This window comes from Oncorhynchus keta, chromosome 19, assembly GCF_023373465.1.
Source record: "Oncorhynchus keta strain PuntledgeMale-10-30-2019 chromosome 19, Oket_V2, whole genome shotgun sequence".
NCBI lineage: Eukaryota > Metazoa > Chordata > Actinopteri > Salmoniformes > Salmonidae > Oncorhynchus > Oncorhynchus keta.
The window spans coordinates 49776109-49793815 of NC_068439.1; the positions used below are offsets into that span (position 1 = coordinate 49776109).

General features: G+C 45.2%; 2 protein-coding genes across 7 annotated transcripts in view; one reads left to right on the top strand and one right to left on the bottom strand.

Moving 5' to 3' along the window:
- Window positions 1-2958: 2958 nt before the first annotated feature.
- Window positions 2959-7938, top strand: LOC118398425 (galectin-3-like). 3 transcript variants are annotated; one of them, XM_052470726.1, is made up of 6 exons: window positions 2959-3040; window positions 4631-4720; window positions 4979-5593; window positions 5850-5938; window positions 6202-6373; window positions 7218-7938. In XM_052470726.1, exons 2-6 carry the CDS (start codon window positions 4637-4639, stop codon window positions 7374-7376), a joined length of 1119 nt encoding a protein of 372 aa, XP_052326686.1. In that variant the 5' UTR covers window positions 2959-3040; window positions 4631-4636; the 3' UTR covers window positions 7377-7938. The 3 variants fall into 3 exon arrangements, with proteins under 3 accessions (XP_052326686.1, XP_052326687.1, XP_052326688.1); XM_052470727.1 differs by having other exon boundaries at window positions 2967-3040; window positions 4710-4720; XM_052470728.1 differs by lacking the exon at window positions 4631-4720 and having other exon boundaries at window positions 2973-3040.
- Window positions 7939-17707, bottom strand: part of LOC118398407 (mitogen-activated protein kinase-binding protein 1-like) — a 49553-nt gene continuing 39784 nt past the window's right edge. For 2 of the 4 annotated variants that reach the window (XM_052470723.1, XM_052470721.1), the window contains 9 exons: window positions 17435-17659; window positions 17260-17326; window positions 16671-16817; window positions 16369-16544; window positions 15153-15836; window positions 14853-14961; window positions 14393-14652; window positions 14100-14185; window positions 7939-9040 (listed from right to left, as the gene is read on the bottom strand). In XM_052470723.1, coding sequence (XP_052326683.1) covers window positions 8783-9040; window positions 14100-14185; window positions 14393-14652; window positions 14853-14961; window positions 15153-15836; window positions 16369-16544; window positions 16671-16817; window positions 17260-17326; window positions 17435-17659 — 2012 coding nt within the window. In that variant the 3' untranslated portion in view covers window positions 7939-8782. The remainder of the gene's footprint in view (window positions 9041-14099; window positions 14186-14392; window positions 14653-14852; window positions 14962-15152; window positions 15837-16368; window positions 16545-16670; window positions 16818-17259; window positions 17327-17434; window positions 17660-17707) is intronic. The other 2 variants (XM_052470722.1, XM_052470725.1) reach the window with 2 other exon arrangements.

The following is a 17707-nucleotide window of genomic DNA, read 5'->3' on the forward strand; positions in this document are numbered from 1 at the left end:
CACAGATGGTAGTAGGCCATAAGCACTGACTGTTCCATTAGCGGGAAAACACCATTATCAAAAGTGACCGCAAATACGATTATGCATGTAATGCTTTTATTATAAAGGCGCATTTTTATGGTGAAAACAATCTTCCCCAAACTTGAAACTCACACGCTGCTTATGTATCCCAGTTAGACTCTAAACCCCCTGTAAAGCGGATGAATGTGCTTCATTTTAAGAAGTTATTTGGCCACTTTAGTTGTGATTACAAACCTTGTGATTACAAACCATGGGCTTGGCTACAAGAGGTGTGCGACTAAAAATTAGAAAAAGTTGTACAAAAAAAAGTGATAGGCTAATATTGTCACCCATCAGACTATTCCTGATTTAATCTTGTCTTTACATACACTAAATAATATATCATTCAGGTATTAAAATGAACATATCCAGGAATAGCTTTACTATGGGAGGGTGAACACTGTCATAACACTGTCATAACAATGAAATAGCGATGACATAACTTTTACGTTGAGAGATGGATCAGCAGAGTTGGATCAGCAGAGTTGATTATGTTCATCACCGTTACCAGGAAACTGTTAGACTGGGCCCTCTTGTGATGAAAAAAAAAATATTTTAAGGAAAAACATTTACATATAATTGTTGTATTATTTGTATGTAGACATTAATAAATGCATTTTTATAGCTTTCTGAATATTGTTTTCATTGGTGGGGGGGCTGCCCCCTGTCAGTTATTGAGTGTATATATACAGTGCTGTCAGAAAGTATTCACCCATGAATTTTCCCACATATTGTTGAGTTACAAAGTGGTATGAATGAAATAGATGCATTTGTCTTTTCTTTTGTCAACGATCTACACAAAATACCCAGACGTTGCACACCTGGATGATACAATATTTGCACATTCATCTTTTTAAAAATTCTTCAAGCTCTGTCAAGTTGGTTGTTGATCATTCCTAGAATGCCATTTTCAAGTCTTGCCAAATATTTTCAAGACGATTTAAGTCAAAGCTGTTACTAGGCCACTCAGCAACATCCAATGTCATCTTGGTAAGCAACTCCAGTGTATATTTGGCCCAAAGGTGAATTTGTCTCCCAGGGTCTGTTGGAAAGCAGAACTGGGTTTTCCTTTAGGATTTCTCATTTCTTTTTATAGTAAAAACATTCAAGTCCATGCCGAAGATAAGCATAGACATAACATGATGCAGACACCACCATGCTTGAAAATATGAATAGTGCTACTCAGTGATGTGTCATGATGGATTTGCCCCAAACACTTTGTATTCAGGACAAACATTTTTTGCAGTTTTACTTTCGTGCCTTTTTGCAAACAGGATGCATGTTTTGGAATATTTTTATTCTGTACAGGCTTCCTAGGTTAGTATTGTGGAGTAACTACAATGTTGTTGATCCATCCTCCGTTTTCTCCTATCACAGCCATTAAACTCTCTAACTGTTTTAAAGTCACCATTGGCCTCAAAGGTGAAATCACTGAGCGGTTTCCTTCCTCTCCGGCAACTGAGTTAAGGATGCCTGTATTTTTGAAGTGACTGGGTGTATTGATACACCATCCAAAGTGTAAATCACAACTTCACCGTGCTCAAAGGGTGGAGCAGCGGTCTAAGGCACTGCATGTCAGTGCTAGAGCCATCACTATTAGACCATGGTTTGATCCCAGGCTGTATCACAACAGGTTGTGACCGGGAGTCCCATAGGGCGGCGCACAATTGGCCCAGTGTCGTCCGGGTTAGGGAAGGGCTTGGCTGGTGTAGGCCATCATTGTAAATTTGTTCTTAATTGAATTGCCTAGTTAAAAAAAAAAAAGGATGTTCAACGTCTGATTTTTATATTTTTACCCATTTTTACCAATTTTGAGACCTGGGCTCTTTGCTGGCCATGGCAGAACACTGACATTCCTGTCTTGCAGGAAATCACGCACAGAATGAGCAGTAATGGCTGGTGGCATTGTCATGCTGGAGGTAAGGGTACCACATGAGGGAGGAGGATGTCTTCCCTGTAACGCACAGCGTTGAGATTGCCTGTAATGACAACAAGCTCAGTCCGATGATGCTGTGACACACCGCTCCAGACCATGACGGACCCTCCACCTCCAAATCGATCCCGCTCCAGAGTACAGGCCTCGGTGTAACGCTCATTCCTTCGACGATAAACGCGAATCCGACCATCACCCCTGGTGAGACAAAACTGCGACTCGTCAGCGAAGAGCACTTTTTGCCAGTCCTGTCTGGTCCAGCGATAGTGGGTTTGTGCCCATAGGCGATGTTGTTGCCGGTGATGTCTGGTGAGGACCTGCCTTTACAACAGGTCTACAAGCCCTCAGTCCAGGGATTGTGCGTTTAACTCGGGCAGTTGTTGTTGCCATCCTGTAGCTGTCCCGCAGGTGTGATGTTCGGATGTACCGATCCTGTCCGTCCTGTCTCCCTGTAGTGCTATCTTAATTTATTGCCCTGGCTACATCTGCAGTCCTCATACCTCCTTGCAGCATGCCTAAGGCACGTTCACGCAGATGAGCAGGGACCCAGGGCATCTTTCTTTTGGTGTTTTTCAGAGTCAGTAGAAAGGCCTCTTTAGTGTCCTAAGTTTTCATAACTGTGACCTTAATTGCCTACCGTCTGTAAGCTGTTAGTATCTTAACGACCGTTCCACTGGTGCAGGTTCATTAATTGTTTATGGTTCATTGAACAAACATGGGAAACAGTGTTTAAACCCTTTACAAAATTCTCTTTGAAAGACAGGGTCCTGAAAAAGGGACATTTCTTTTTTTCTGAGTTTAGTTATCTGCTTTTAGTAAGATTGAAGAACATACTTTAATAAGGGAGATGTTGTGACAGGGAATCTTTTCCCCTGGGCGCGGTTCTTCCAGAAGAGTTGGGAGTGGCCTAATGAAAAAGGGAAGGTGTAAAGGAGATCATAAATATGCGTGTGTGGCTTCCTGCTCGAGCTGTCTAGCTGTCACTTCAACAACCAAGCAACAACCTGGTTCTACAGTGTTACATCTGAGGAGACCAGTGAATAACAGGTAACGTTGTATTCATTTATGTCTTGAGACTGAGTTTGAGATTGTGTTGTCCCATTGGTTTAGAGCTCTTATCGTATTTTTATTGTTTTACTGTACACTGTGTTGCAATTTTAAATTCACTTGAAATCCAGCTGTGCAGAATCATATTTCATGATACATAGAAGGGGAAAAGGGATACCTAGTCAGTTGCACAACTGAAAGCATTCAACCATAATGCGTCCTCCGCATTTAACCCAACCCCTCTGAATCAGAGAGGTGCGGGGGGCTGCCTTAATCAACGTCCATGTCATCAGCGCCCAGGGAGCAGTTAATGTTGGGGGTTAACTGCATTGCTCAAGGGCAGAACGGTAGATTATTCCACCTAGACGGCTCAGAGATTCGAACCAGCGAGCTTTCAGTTACTGGCCAATGTGCTTAACCGCTAGGCTAGTGAGGGAATATTCCAATGAAGTTTTGGCTGATCTCTGACACTGGTTAGCCCTCCCCAAAAGTTGGTGCTTGCTCTGCTCTGCGGCCGAGCCAATTTAGTTCTGGGCTAAAGGTTGATGTTATCCGACTTTAGAGTGTACTATGCTGCAGTCCAAAAGTTCTCCTTTGGCCAACCAACCTTCTGCAGTGTGAAAAGTCCTGGCATATAGAGTGAAACAAACCTCAATTTTGGCAATTATTTTCTATGAGAGAGATTAGACATGTTCAGCAAGCTGTTTGAAAAAAATGTTTTCATTATTGTAAAGAAATATTTGTACTGATCTATGGAATGTTCAAAAGTAGAAAAATAATATATATATATATATAAAACTAAGAACTCTAAGACGTTACGGCTTGAATGTCCCGTTCTGAATGACAAAGAAATATACAAAGCAAATATGTTAGACTGAATTGTTGCTTCTTAACGTAGCTGCTGAGAAAAGGTAATCAACTTATCTGGGCAGGACTGCAGTTACGGTTTGGAGGCCTATTATGGGATGGGAGCCGATCTTATACGAGGCATCCATATCATAATTGCGGTCATGTTATAGTCTATAAGACAAAGACAATGCACAGCAAAGGCAAGGCTAGCCTGAGGGCAGGTAATCAGGTTATGATGTAATTGGTGAGTAGCTATCTGTGGAATCTGATGTGCCAGGAGGAGAGGACAGTCACTTGCGTGACTGTGGCAGAATGATTACAGACAACAGATTCACAGTTCCATACACATTCCTCACAAAGGGCTTTATTATGCAATAGATGCCATATTGTGTCAATTTCCTCCAAGTATTACAATGGTCTTTACTCCAGTGTTACAATGGTCTTTATGGTGACCTTCGACCTTCATACTCTGTCTATGAGTAGGGTCTTGGTCTACAATAACACAGAGATGTTGTAAGCCAATTTGAATTCACCAAGGAATGTTTCCAAACTCCTGCTTATTTTGTCTGAGCTGTCAGTTGGTACTTTAGAGGAGAGGGGGACATGACTGTCCCTCTCTAATGTCCCTTAGGATAAGCTGGTATAATCAGGGATGAAACTGGGGGAAACGATGAACTTGAACTGAATGCCCTGATGATCTGACCGTGGTGATTTGCTAGAGGGATTTTTTTCTGCTGTTAGGGGACCATGGCTACAACACTGCTTCCGTTTCTGATGAAGATAAAAAATCGTAGTGATGCTGTTCTCTCTTTACTTACAGATACTATGGAAGTAAGTACCTCACCTCCTCCAACCTCTACACTGACAACTAACGACTGAGAACTATCCCTGAAAGGAACTGTCTCAGTATTCTTGAAATATTGTGTGGAAATAGTCTGTCTGTGTCTGTATGTATAGGAGTGTGTGCATGAGTGTTGGTGCCAGTGTGCATGTGTGTATCGTTGACGGTGTGTGTGTGTGTGTATTAATCTTGACCCCCCCAGCTCTCTGATGCTCTGTGTCTGTCCGTCCTCTGGTTATACCCCCCAGGGAAGCAACGGTATCTGGCCCAGTCAGAAGCAACCAGGGGGTCTTGTCTGGTCGACACAGCCTGGCCAACATCCCACCCAACCCCAGGCCATGCCCTGCTTTCCTGGACAGCCCAGCACCCCCTGCTGGCCTGGTCCACAACCATCCCAACCAGCCCCAACTCCGGCTCAACCTCAGCCAATGCCCTGTTTTCCTGGGCAGCCCAACACCCCCTGCTGGCCTGGGCAACAGCCATCCCAACCAGCCCCAGCTCCAACCCAAAACTGGAACTGGCCTGGTCCGCAACCATCCCAACCAGCCCCAGCTCCATCTCTAAACTGGCCTGGTCCCCAACCACAACCATCCCCAGCCCATCCCTGCCAGCCATGCTGGCCTGGACCCCATCCCCAGCCTCCCCAATTCCAGCCTCAGCCTACACCCCAGCATTTTCAACCTCAAGGCCCAGCTCTGATTCAAGCCCAGGCCCAGGGCCCCAGTCAGCCTAGTGTCCCAGGGTGGCCAGTCCCAGGCCTTAGCCCAAGCGTTAACCCAGGGTCTGGATGGCCATTAGGCCCTGTTCAGGACACAGATGGCTTCACACCTGCTCCACAGTGGAATCCGACACCATCTGGACTGGTGAGAGACAAGGAGGGAGGGAAGGATTTTCTATATCAAATCAAATGTTATTGGTGACATACACAGGGTTAGCAGATGTTAATGTGAGTGTAGTGAAAAGTTGTGCTTCTAGTTCCGACCATGCAGTAATATCTAACAAGTCATCTAACAATTTCACAACAGTGGATGTGGATGGAAGGAGGACATTTGCAATGAATTGTGTTGGTGTGAAGACAGAGCCATATCCTAAATGTCAGTGTGTTGTGTTGGTGTGTAGAGCGTGCCCTACAACCTGAACCTACAAAGAGGCATCTACGACAAGATGATGATCACCATCATGGGCCGGGTCAAACCAAATGCTAAGCAGTGAGTTCATCAACTACCATAGTCTACTATGGTCTTTGTTGTTTACTAGGAGTATTAAGATCCCGGAGAGGCCCAGTGAAAGCATTGGACGTTAACATACGTGTCATTTTGTAAAGTTGATTGTTCTGAACATGTCAGCTGCCTTCGTCGGATGACAGTGGCTTGATTTCACTGTCTAATTTCTTGGCCTATCCTATTATCAATCTGATCAATTAAACATCCTTTTTTGATTCATTCTTTTTGTCGGTCGTATCCCCCTCCAGGTTCACAGTCAACTTCCTGCGAGGTAAAGACATCGCCTTCCACCTCAACTCTCGGTTCAGTGAGGGGGGCAAGCAGGCAGTGGTGAGGAACACCAAGGTGGGAGAGCGCTGGGGGAAGGAGGAGAGGCACACACAGGGAGGATTCCCCTTCATGGCAGGACAGTCCTTCGAGGTCAGTGGGAATATTCTTTACAGCAGTGCAATTGTAGCCCCTACTGTTCTAACTAATAAATGGAACATAGAAAAGTGTGTTTGCTATCACTAATTAGCACAGAACGATGGTTAGTTGTTTTTATTGATCTCTACTAGTTAAGGTTAGTACAGGGATAAAGTACTTTAACTAAAGTAGGTTATAGATCAGCACTGTGGGATATCCTCTCTCTGAAGCATTGTCTGTCAGTCTATGTGTTGTTGAGTGTCCGGAAAGAAGTCAGATGTACCTTTCAGGGATCTTTATCAAACCAGGCTATTTTGCAAAGCGAATCTGGCTTAAAGCTGCAACGTCACTTTTGGGGCAACCCGACCAAATTCACATACAAATGTGTTATAGATCTGTCATTCTCATTGAAAGCAAGTCTCAGAAGCGGTAGACCTATGCACTATTTCTATGCTTTTAGTTCTGTATAGCAGCTTCAAACAGCTGAAAAAAAAACATTACTTTTGCTTTTTTGAAAAGATATTTCAAAGTGGTTTAGATACAGAGGTGGTCAGTGGCACCTTAATCGGGGAGAACGGCTCATAGTAATGAATGGAACAGAGTGAATGGAATGGTATTGAAGGCATCAAACTCGTGTTTGATTCCATTGCAGCAGTTTCATTACAGCCATTATAATGAGCTGTGCTCCTCTCAGCAGCCTCCTGTGTTCAGATGGTACAATGATTCTCTTCACTATACTTGCTTGTTTTGTCACAAACTGAAATTAGGCAAACTATTAGAATTTTTAGCAACCAGGAAATGACGGAGTGATTTCTGCATAGTGCGTCTTTAAGAGTGTTCATCTTTCCTTTCCTTTCAGATGAAGATTCTGGTTACATCTGGGGAGTTCAAGGTGGCTGTGAACAGAGCTCAGCGGTTTGAGTTCAAACACCGTGTCAGAGAACTCAGCCAGATCGATCGCGTCAACATCCTCTATGATGTCATCCTCACCTCCATCAACGTAGACACAATGCCATGACACCCACACCCACATTCAGTATATAACACCCAGCAGAGGCTACATGCATAACATGGCATCAATCTGCATTTGTCTTTGCACCCGTTTTATGATGATAATGAGCTGTACACTTAAAACCACATTAATTCCCACTAACAAACACTCCATCTGCAAATGTGTGTAATGTTAAAGGCCTAAGAATTTAACACTGCCATTTCATTGTAATTCTTATATTTCATGTCACTATTTTCTGTTGAATGTCTATATATACATATTTTATGACTTTGAACTGACTAAAGATCTCAGTAGTTACAGAACATCTCTATATGAGAGGATTCAGCGTCCTTCAGGGGTCGTTTTTAGAATCTAACCAGCTGGGTTAACTTTTGCCACTGTAAATCAGTTGGTAGAGTATGGCGCCTGCAACGCCAGGGTTGAGGGTTCGATACCCATGGGGGAACAGTATGGTAAAAAAGTATGAAAATGTATGCACGCACTACTATAAGTCGCTCTGGATAAGAGCGCCTGCTAAATGACTAAAATGTCAATGTAAAATTGTATGAAATAAAACCATTCAATTGAATGAAGTTATCTTTAAAATATTTTTATTGTATCAGACCTCTCATACAACTGCAATATCAAGACAGGTTTGACAGTCAACTCGATGCACACAAACAAATCACATTCACACAACACTCACGATAAAACCAGGGGAAATAGACATGAAGCATAGATTCAAAAAGATGTGGAGTAAGACAAAACAGTATGATCATTGAGAGAATTCAGTGGCATTGCACAGATACAGTGAATGTAAACATGTCTACCCTTGCCGTGCAAGCTATAAATAAAATAGGAATTCACAGTTAAAAGGATAAAACCGGCATAAAGGATTTATGGCCACTCCATTTTCTTAGGGAAAACCCATGTCATTTTCTTAGGGAAAACCCATGTCATTTTCTTAGGGAAAACCCATGTCATTTTCTTAGGGAAAACCCATGTCATTTTCTCCCCTCAACAGTGGACAGGACATCACATTTGCCCACAGTGCAGTCCCAGAATAAATTAATTTTTCCTTTCTTCATTAATCCCCACAGCCATTCAAAATCAAATACAAATCTAATCACAGTTTATTTGTTATGTGCAGGTGTAAAAAGTACAGTGAAATGATTGCTTACAAGTTCTTCCTCAACGTTGCAGTAGTACTGAGTCATATAAAAGAAATACACACAAGACATTTTTAAAGTACACATGAGAATCTTAAATGTAATTCATTCTTAACTCATTTGTCCTTAACTTCTCTATGAGGAAGTGTCAGGTTCTCATTGTTCTTATGATTTGTTGATTACCGAGCGATTCCTGTCTGTGTGTATTTTCATATGTGTAATACGCATTTAATTCATATGCATATCTGCTTGTATGTATCATTTTTAGATCTTGTTGTCCAGTCTCTTCTCCACTGACTTTAGTAAGAGCTCAGAATACTGCTGCAGGAGAGCCAATGTCCTGTCCCCCTCACCTTTGACCCCTACCTCCCCTCTCATTGCTACCTCCCCCCTGAGCCCTTTACTTCTATGTACAAGGTGAGGTAGGGAGTCTAGTTGAGTCTTCACTGTTCCCAGAGCCTCAACCAGAACCGTCTCCATCTCCTGCTGCTCTGCATTGACCTCTAACCCACTGCTCAGCACCTGGAGAGAAACATGACATACTTTATTGTAAACACACAAGGTATAAACACACACAGACGCACACCCACACCCACGTGCCGAATACAACAGGTGTAGACTTTACAGTGAAATGCTGACTTACAAGCCCTTAACCAATGCAGTTAAGAAAAACATTTACTAAATAAAAGTTAAAAATAAAAAAATCAACAATGTGGAGGCAGGGGGCACCGGTACCGAGTCAATGTGCAGGGGGCACCGGTACCGAGTCAATGTGCGTGGGTACAGGTTAGTCGAGGTAATATGTACATGTAGGTAGAGGTAAAGTGACTATGCGTAGATAATAAACAGAGAGTAGCAGCAGTGTCAAAGAGGGGGTGGGGGGGTGGGGACAATGCAAAAAGTCTGGGTAGCCATTTGATTAGCTGTTCGGGAGTCTTATTGCTTAGGGATAGAAGCTGTTAAGAAGCCTTTTGAACCTAGACTTGGCGCTCCGGTACCGCTTGCCGTGCGGTAGCAGAGAGAACAGTCTATGACTAGGGTGACTGGCATCTTTGGCAATTTTTAGGGCCTTCCTCTGACACCGCCTGGTATAGAGGTCCTGGATGGCAGAAAGCTTGGCCCCAGTGATGTACTGGACCGTGGGCACTACCCTCTATAGCGCCTTGCGGTCGGAGGCCGAGCAGTTGCCATACCAGGCAGTGGTGCTCTCGATGGTACAGCTGTAGAACTTTGAGGATCTGAGGACCCATGCCAAATCTTTTCAGTCTCCTGAGAAAATAGGTAAATAGGCTTTGTCGTGCCCTCTTCACGACTGTCTTGGTGCGTTTGGACCATGATAGTTTGTTGGTGATTTGGAGAATGGGGGCATGCTCTGTCCCCCTTTTCTTGTTGTCTACAATCATCTCTTTTGTTCTGATCATGTTGAGGGAAAGGCTGTTGTCCTGGCACCACACTTCCAGGTCATTGACCTCCTCCATATAGGCTCTCACCGTCGTTGATGATCAGGCCTACCACCGTTGTGTTGATGGCAAACTTAATGAGGCTGTTGGAATCGTGCGTGGCCACGCAGTCATGGGTGAACAGGGAGTACAGGAGGGGACTAAGCACACACCCCTGAGGGGCCCCAGCTTTGAGGATCAGCATGGCAGATGTGTTGTTCCCTACCCTTACCACCTGGGGGCGGCCCGTCAGGAAGTCCAGGATCCAGTTGCAGAGGGATGTGTTTAGTCCCAGAGTCCTTAGCTTAGTGATGAGCTTTGAGGGCATATGGTGTTGAATGCTGAGCTGTAATCAATGAACAGCATTCTGATGTATGTGTTCCTTTTGTCCAGTTGGGAAAGGACAGTGTTGAGTGCAATAGAGATTGCGTCGTGTGTGGATTTGTTGGGGCGGTATGAAAATTGGAGTGGGTCTAGGGTTTCTGGGATGATGTGAGCCATGACCAGCCTTTCAAAGCACTTTAGGCTACAGAAGTGAAGTTCGGTAGTCATTTAGGCAGGTTACCTTGGTGTTCTTGGGCACAGGGACTATGGTGGTCTGCTTGAAACATGTAGGTATTACAGACTCGGCCAGGGACAGGTTGAAAATGTCAGTGAAGACACTTGCCAGATGGTCAGCGAAAGCTCGGAGTACGCGTGCTGGTAATCCGTCTGGCCCTGTGGCCTTGTGAATGTTGACCTGTTTAAAGGTCTTACATCTGCTATGGCGAGCATGATCACGCAGTCCTCCGGAACAGCTGGTGCTCTCATGCATGCTTCAGTGTTACTTGCCTCGAAGCATGCATAGAATTAATTTAGCTTGTCTGGTAGGCTTGTGTCAGCTCGCGGCTGGGCTTCCCTTTGTAGTCTGTAATAGTTTACAAGCCCTGCCACATCCAACGAGCACTGGAGCCGGTGTAGTACGATTCGATCTTAGTCCTGTATTTATGCTATGCCTGTTTCATGGTTCCTCTGAGGGCATAGCGGGATTTCATATTCTTGTCCAGGTTAGAGTCCGCTCCTTGAAAGCGGCAGCTCTACCCTTTAGCTCAGTGCAGATGTTGCCTGTAATCCATGGCTTCTGGTTGGGGAATGTACGTACGGTCAACTGTGAGGACAACGTCATCGATGCACTTATTGATGAAGCCGGTGAGTCCTGGAACATTTTCCAGTCTGTGCTGGCAAAACAGTCCTGTCGCTTAGCATTTGCATCATCTGACCCCTTCCGTATTGAGCGAGTCACTGGCACTTCCTGTTTTAGTCTACAAGCAGGAATCAGGCCTTAGAATTATGTTCAGATCTGGTGAATGGAGGGAGAGGGAGCGCTTTGTATGCCTCTCTGTGTGTGAAGTAAAGGTTGTCTAGAGCAGTGATTGGGGGGGTTCGCAACTGACTTTACACAATGTTAGCGCTACACACAGGCGTGCGTGCACTGCATGGCTTATTGTTGCTGACTTTACACGTGCAGCGCGTCCGCAGTGATGAAAACATGCAGTTTTCTTTTTAAAACATGCAGCTCCCTCGACAATGGAAGCTGCAGTAGATGACAACAACTAGGCAGACAACCCAGTCCCTATCAAGAAGAGAAAATACTGCCCCGGACTTCAAATGTGGTTTTATATAAGAAATAGAAGGCAGGCAGGGTGAGTGTAGACCACTGTGCGTCCTATGCAACGAGCTGTTCGCTAATGAGATCATGAAACCCTCCAAAATGAAAAGGCATCTGGACACCAAGCATCCAAGCCACAAAGGTAAGACAGCGGACTTAAAAAAAAAAAAAGTCAATATATGGAGGCCTCACAAGATTCATTGAAGATCGTATGCAAGGTACAAGAAAAGGTACTTTGCGCATCATACCTTGTGGCCCAGCGCATTGCTAAGTGCAACAAAAGCCCACACCAGCACAGAGGATCTCATACTCACTGCTGGGAATGATACGTGCACTTAAATCTTGGGAGAGACAGCCGCCAACAAACTTAAAACCAGACCCCTGTGCAATGACACCACGAGGAGGAGAATCCAGGACATGTCTGAGGCCATAACGCCAGACATCAGAGCACATCAGTGCAAACGGCCATTACACACTGCAGCTTTATGAATCCACAGGTGCGGTGGCTAACCATACAATCCTAATGGTCTTTGTCAGACATGTCTGGGATAATAACTTCAAGGAGCAGTTCATTTTTAGTGCTGATTTGCCTTCTACCACCACTGCAGAGTCGGTCTTTAACACAATGGATATGTACCTGGGCTTCGTGGGACTGGCCTGGGATGGGTGCGTGGTGCCTGAGCACCACGGGTGCGTGGTGCCACCATGGGTGCGTGGTGCCTGCCTCTCCAGGATGTGATCAAGAGTGTCAACTATATCAAAAAGAGTTTCAGGAAAAGTAGGCGTTCCCAGGCCTTCTGCAGGGATATGGGGAGCGAGCACGAGCAGGTGCTTAATCGTGCAGAGGTCCGCTGCCTACCTGCCTGATATGTTTGATCATCTGAATTCGCACAATGTGTCAAAGAAAGGGACGGGGGCACGATCGATTTGAACAGAGGGACAAAGTGGATGCCTTTTGGGCAAATCATGTTTCTAAAAGGGAGGATTGACATGTTTCCCCAATGCTGATTCTGAGATTCAGAATCTGATCAACAAAGCTCACGGCCACACACTGAAAAAACCCGTTAAACAGCATCTTGATAAGCTGCAGGGAAAGTTTTGTGACTAGTACCCAGAGGAGAACAGAAGACAAGACGAATGGGTACCGGACCCCTTTCGACCGGAGATGGGAAGCGTCACGTTGCCAAGCAACGAAGATGATCAGATGGTGGAGCTTTTTATATTTTATAAACAGACTGAGCATGCGCTTCCCGGAAATGACACTGCCAAAGTTTGGGTGCAGCGTAATGGGAGAGTGTCATGCAATCAGAATCATGCTACCGTTCAGCACTACCTATCGGTGTGAAAGTGACATCTCTGCTATGGCCGTGCTGAAAACTAAAAGCAGAAAAAAACGGGACAGCCAGCATGACCTCCAAGTTGCCCTGTCAACCATAACCCCAGACTTCAATAAACGTATCAAACTGAAGAAACACCCCCAGTTTTCCCACTGATAAGCCACACACACACACACACACACACACACACACACACACACACACACACACACACACACACACACACAAAATTAGTTATTGTTCAGTATGTTAATTATTATTGTTAATTAATTCTGACATTCATATTACATTTTACTGAACTTACGCCTAAAAAATAATGGTAAATAATGAGGTTTACAGCTTATCATGAGATACTCTACCTCAGGCGAGCAAAACCTTGAGACTACCCTTAATATTTGATTGTGCGCACCAGCTGTTATTTACAAATAGACACAGACCACCACCCCTTGTCTTACCGGAGGCAGCTGATCTTGCCAATGCACGGAAAACCCAGCCACTTGTATATTATCCATGTTGTCGTTCAGCCACGACTCAGTGAAATGTAAGATATTACAGTTTTTAATGTCCCGTTGGTAGGATAGTCTTGATCGGATCTCATCCACTTATTATCCAATGGTTGCACATTGACAAATAGGACAGATGGTAGAGGTGGGTAACCCACTCGCCGACAGATTCTCACAAGGCACCTGGACCTGCGTCCCTTCTCTTCTCTTCCTGTGAATGACGGGGATTTTGGCCTGGTCGGGTATCCGGAGTAAATCCTTCGCGTCCAACTCGTTAATGAAAACATCTTCGTCCAGTTCGAGTTAAGTTATCGCTGTTCTGATATAAAGAAGCTATTTTCAATCATAAAAAATGGTGGCAGAAACATTCTGTACAAAATAAGATACAAAAAAACAAACGCAAAACAGCACAGTTGGTTAGGAGCCTTTAAAACGGCAGCCATCTCATCCGGCACCATTCTTCCAGGACATGGACACACACACACACACACACACACACACACACACACACACACACACACACACACACATATATATATATTAATATCCTTGTGGGGACCAAACAATTGATTCCTATTCACTTTTTGAATGTTCCCTGTGAGGACTTTGGGTCCCCACAAGGACAATAAAACCAAACACTCACACCAGACTGACCGTAGTATAGAGCTGGGTGGCTCTCCTCACACTGTTGTGCAGCTCTGCTACAGCCCGTCTACAGATTTCCACAGTGACAGGGGGATCTGTGGTAGAAAACATACATTCTGGTGTCTCATAATCATTGAGGAGCTGAGAGTAGTAAACACAAACATGCTACAGTGTAACACACACACACACACACACACACACACACACACACACACACACACACACAAAAGGTAACACGTTATGGATGCATTGGTATACAAATAGGCAAAGGTTTGAACGCTGAAGGCATTAAGCCGACTCACCGTTCATGCAGCAGTGTTGACAGTAGGAAGGGACAGTAACAGATGGACAAACAGGACAGAAATCACACAGACACTTATGATGAAGAGAAGGGTGAGGCGGAGGTAGAGAGATGGAGTGACGGAGAGGAAGAGTGGCGGTGAGGATGATAGAGGAGCGTCTGCGTCGATTCAGACCTGGCTGGGGGTCGAAAGTCAAGGTGTTGGCCTGGACCGACACTAGAAGGGGCGCTCTACACACCGCCTCCTCCAAATCTGGAGCACTGAGAAGGGAATGGAAAGGTTTCACGGGGAAACTTTGAGAGTTTGGAATGTATCGTTGTATTTAGGGGGCTCCGCCCTCAAACGACACCTTAGTCACCAAATGTTTGAATACTTTGTTTTCTAGCCAAACATACTGCACTATGAATAATTTATAAGGGTGCTATTTGAGTGTATCCTAAGTAGATAGACTACAGTTTACCTCTCCGAGTGCTTTATAGGAAGTGAGGTAGGTGAGACGGACACCAGCTGGACGTTACCCCGAAGCCCTTGCATCTGGGCCGTAGTCAGGGAGAGGCGTTTACCGAAGGCTGCAGGGACAGACAGCCCCAGGTTGGTTAGTATCAATGCCTTTAAGTTCACTAAACATTCCTTTAATCAACACTTTTCAGTATCTATAACATCCTCAATACAACATGTAAAAAAAATCTCATTTCATACTTGCTTTGTGATGATGTCCTCTAATAACCTTAAAACTTTACAAAAAACAATTCTGGCATACTTTGGTGTTGTTTCCCGAGGGCAAGGTCTCTCGTCGGGGAAACAGTCCAATCAGGTTGCGGTTTGGTCTCCGGGCAGAGGCTGCACCGAGGGCTGAGTGGCTGTTTGCTGGGCAGGGGAATGCGGGAGGGCTGGATGCTCAGGGACAAGCTGGGATTGGGCGAGACTGTTGCACATGGAGGAGAAGGGGAGGGGCCAGGGAGAGGACAGGGAGAAGGGGAAGAGAGAGAAGAGGAGCGGGAACAGAGAGAGTGGGAAGAGGGGAAACCAGGAGAGGAGGAAGTGAGGCGGGGTGGTTCAGCCTCCAGTAGCCCACAAAAAGGCTTCCTGCTCTTGGGGCTGTAAGGTGTGTTTCTACTCCCTCCACTACCATCCTCCAGGCATTGTGTTGTTAGGGAAGCATGGCAGGACAGTAAGCCCAGATGGAAGCCCTCTGCCAGGGATGCAGAGTGGCTGGTCTTGGCCATGGAGCTGGTGGTGGGACTCATGTAGTCGCAGGGGGATCTGAGCTTGGGGACTTCTGAGGGCAGGTAGGAGACAAGAGAGGGGGGAGGGGAGGTAGAGGAGGGAGAAGGGAGGCAGGAGTGGGCTTTGGAAGGGTGTATATTGAGGGGGAGGTGCTGGGGGCGAGGGCACATCTCCCCTCTACCACTGGAGGGGTTTAGGGAGCGGGGGACTATGGGGACTATGGGGGGGGCAGGTCCAGGATCATGAGACAGTAGAGAGGATAGAAGAAAAACAGAATGCTGCTTATTGTCAATTAGACAACCAATGTAATGTAAACTATTTTTTAAATGTCACATGTATATACTTAGACAGGTGTTTACTGATAAGCCATCATTCTTGTTTTGAGATCATGTGGCTTGTGCTGTACTCCCCCTCTGAGGTTAGATTATTAATATGTATGTGCTGTACTCCCCCCCTGAGGTTAGACTATTAATATGTACAGTATTATAAAGTATGTGCTGTACTCCCCCCTCTGAGGTTAGACTATTAATATGTACAGTATTATAATGTATGTGCTGTACTCCCCCTCGGAGGTTAGATTATTAATATGTACAGTATTATAATGTATGTGCTGTACTCCCCCCTCGGAGGTTAGATTATTAATATGTACAGTATTATAATGTATGTGCTGTACTCCCCCCTCGGAGGTTAGATTATTAATATGTACAGTATCATAATGTACTGAACATCAGTGACACTGAGCAACTCACCCTCTGTGGCCAGGTTCTGTATAGACTGGGTCTTCTGTAGTCCAGCTGCTCTGTCCAGCAGGGCTGGAGCTCTGGCCAGGGGGCTTGACATCCTCCACAGATGAGCCCCAAGAGGCCTCTTCTTCTGGGGGTGGGAACGCAGCACAGTGCCCCTTTCTGGAGCACACACCTCCAGTCTGACACAGGGAGGGAAGCTTCATCAATCAATCAAATCATATTTGCCACAAATATATGATAAAATAATATTTTTACTTGCAAATATTTCTCAGTGACTTAGTCCCCCCCTCTCTAAAGCTACTCACTTTGTCCCCTCCTGCCCTCTCGCAGGGGTCATGGGCCTCTCCCTGTCTTCGTGGCCCTTCCCCTGGCCCCCCTCCATCAGTGGTCTCACCTTGGACACCAAGGGCCCCTGCTCCCTCTCATGGGCCTTGGAAAACAGAGGGGTTCTCCTGTAGAGAGGACATCACCTAGTTACAGTGTACAGTCCTGTACTAGACAGGGTGAAAGCAACACTAGACAATTTAAAAAAAGCTTTGTTGGTGTTGCGTACATGTGAAAGTGTAAATGGGCTTCCATATGTATGTGTGTAAAGGTCTTTAGGGTCACAGACATAGATCTTACACGTTTAGTTCTATGATCTAAATCAGTTAATATCCCTTTTTGAGCATTTTGAAGCATTTATGAAATCAAAACAAGCACATAAAGGTTTCATAATTCATGAAGGTCATGTTGACAGACTGATATTACCGCATAACATCTCCGCAGATCTCATTTTCGCCTTTTATCCCAAAACCCCATTAATTTACCCCATAGGAATGGCCAACGAACCAGAGGTAGAAAATGCTAGCTCATTTAGGTTTTTTATGACTACAAGCTAGCGAGCTCTATTACCTGTTGTAGGAGCCTCTGGCCAGGAATCGCGCTGACATACTGACGTTGTGAGCTGTGCTGCGCTCTTCTGTGGAGGTGGATAATTACAGTCAAATAATTGTAATGTGTACCTGTACAACAGTTTATGGGTAGAATGTCACCTCCATGTGCAAAGTTGGAATGTGTCCTCTCTTACCCATATTGCTGGGCTCAGCCAGTGTTTCAAAGTGGTGTCTGAGGAAGGCCTGATGGTGTCCGTCTTCTAGAGGGTCAGAGACTTTCCTCATCGCCTCATCCATACTAGACACTTCCATCTTCCTCTCCTCCTCATCATCCTCTTCCTCCTCCTCATCCTCTTCATCATCCTCCAGGTCAGAACTGTCCTCGTCTGAGCTTAGAGGCTCTGCTGTGCCCTCAGAGTCTGGGAGGAGAGGTCAAAGTTCAAAAGTCAAAAGATGTATGTATGTAT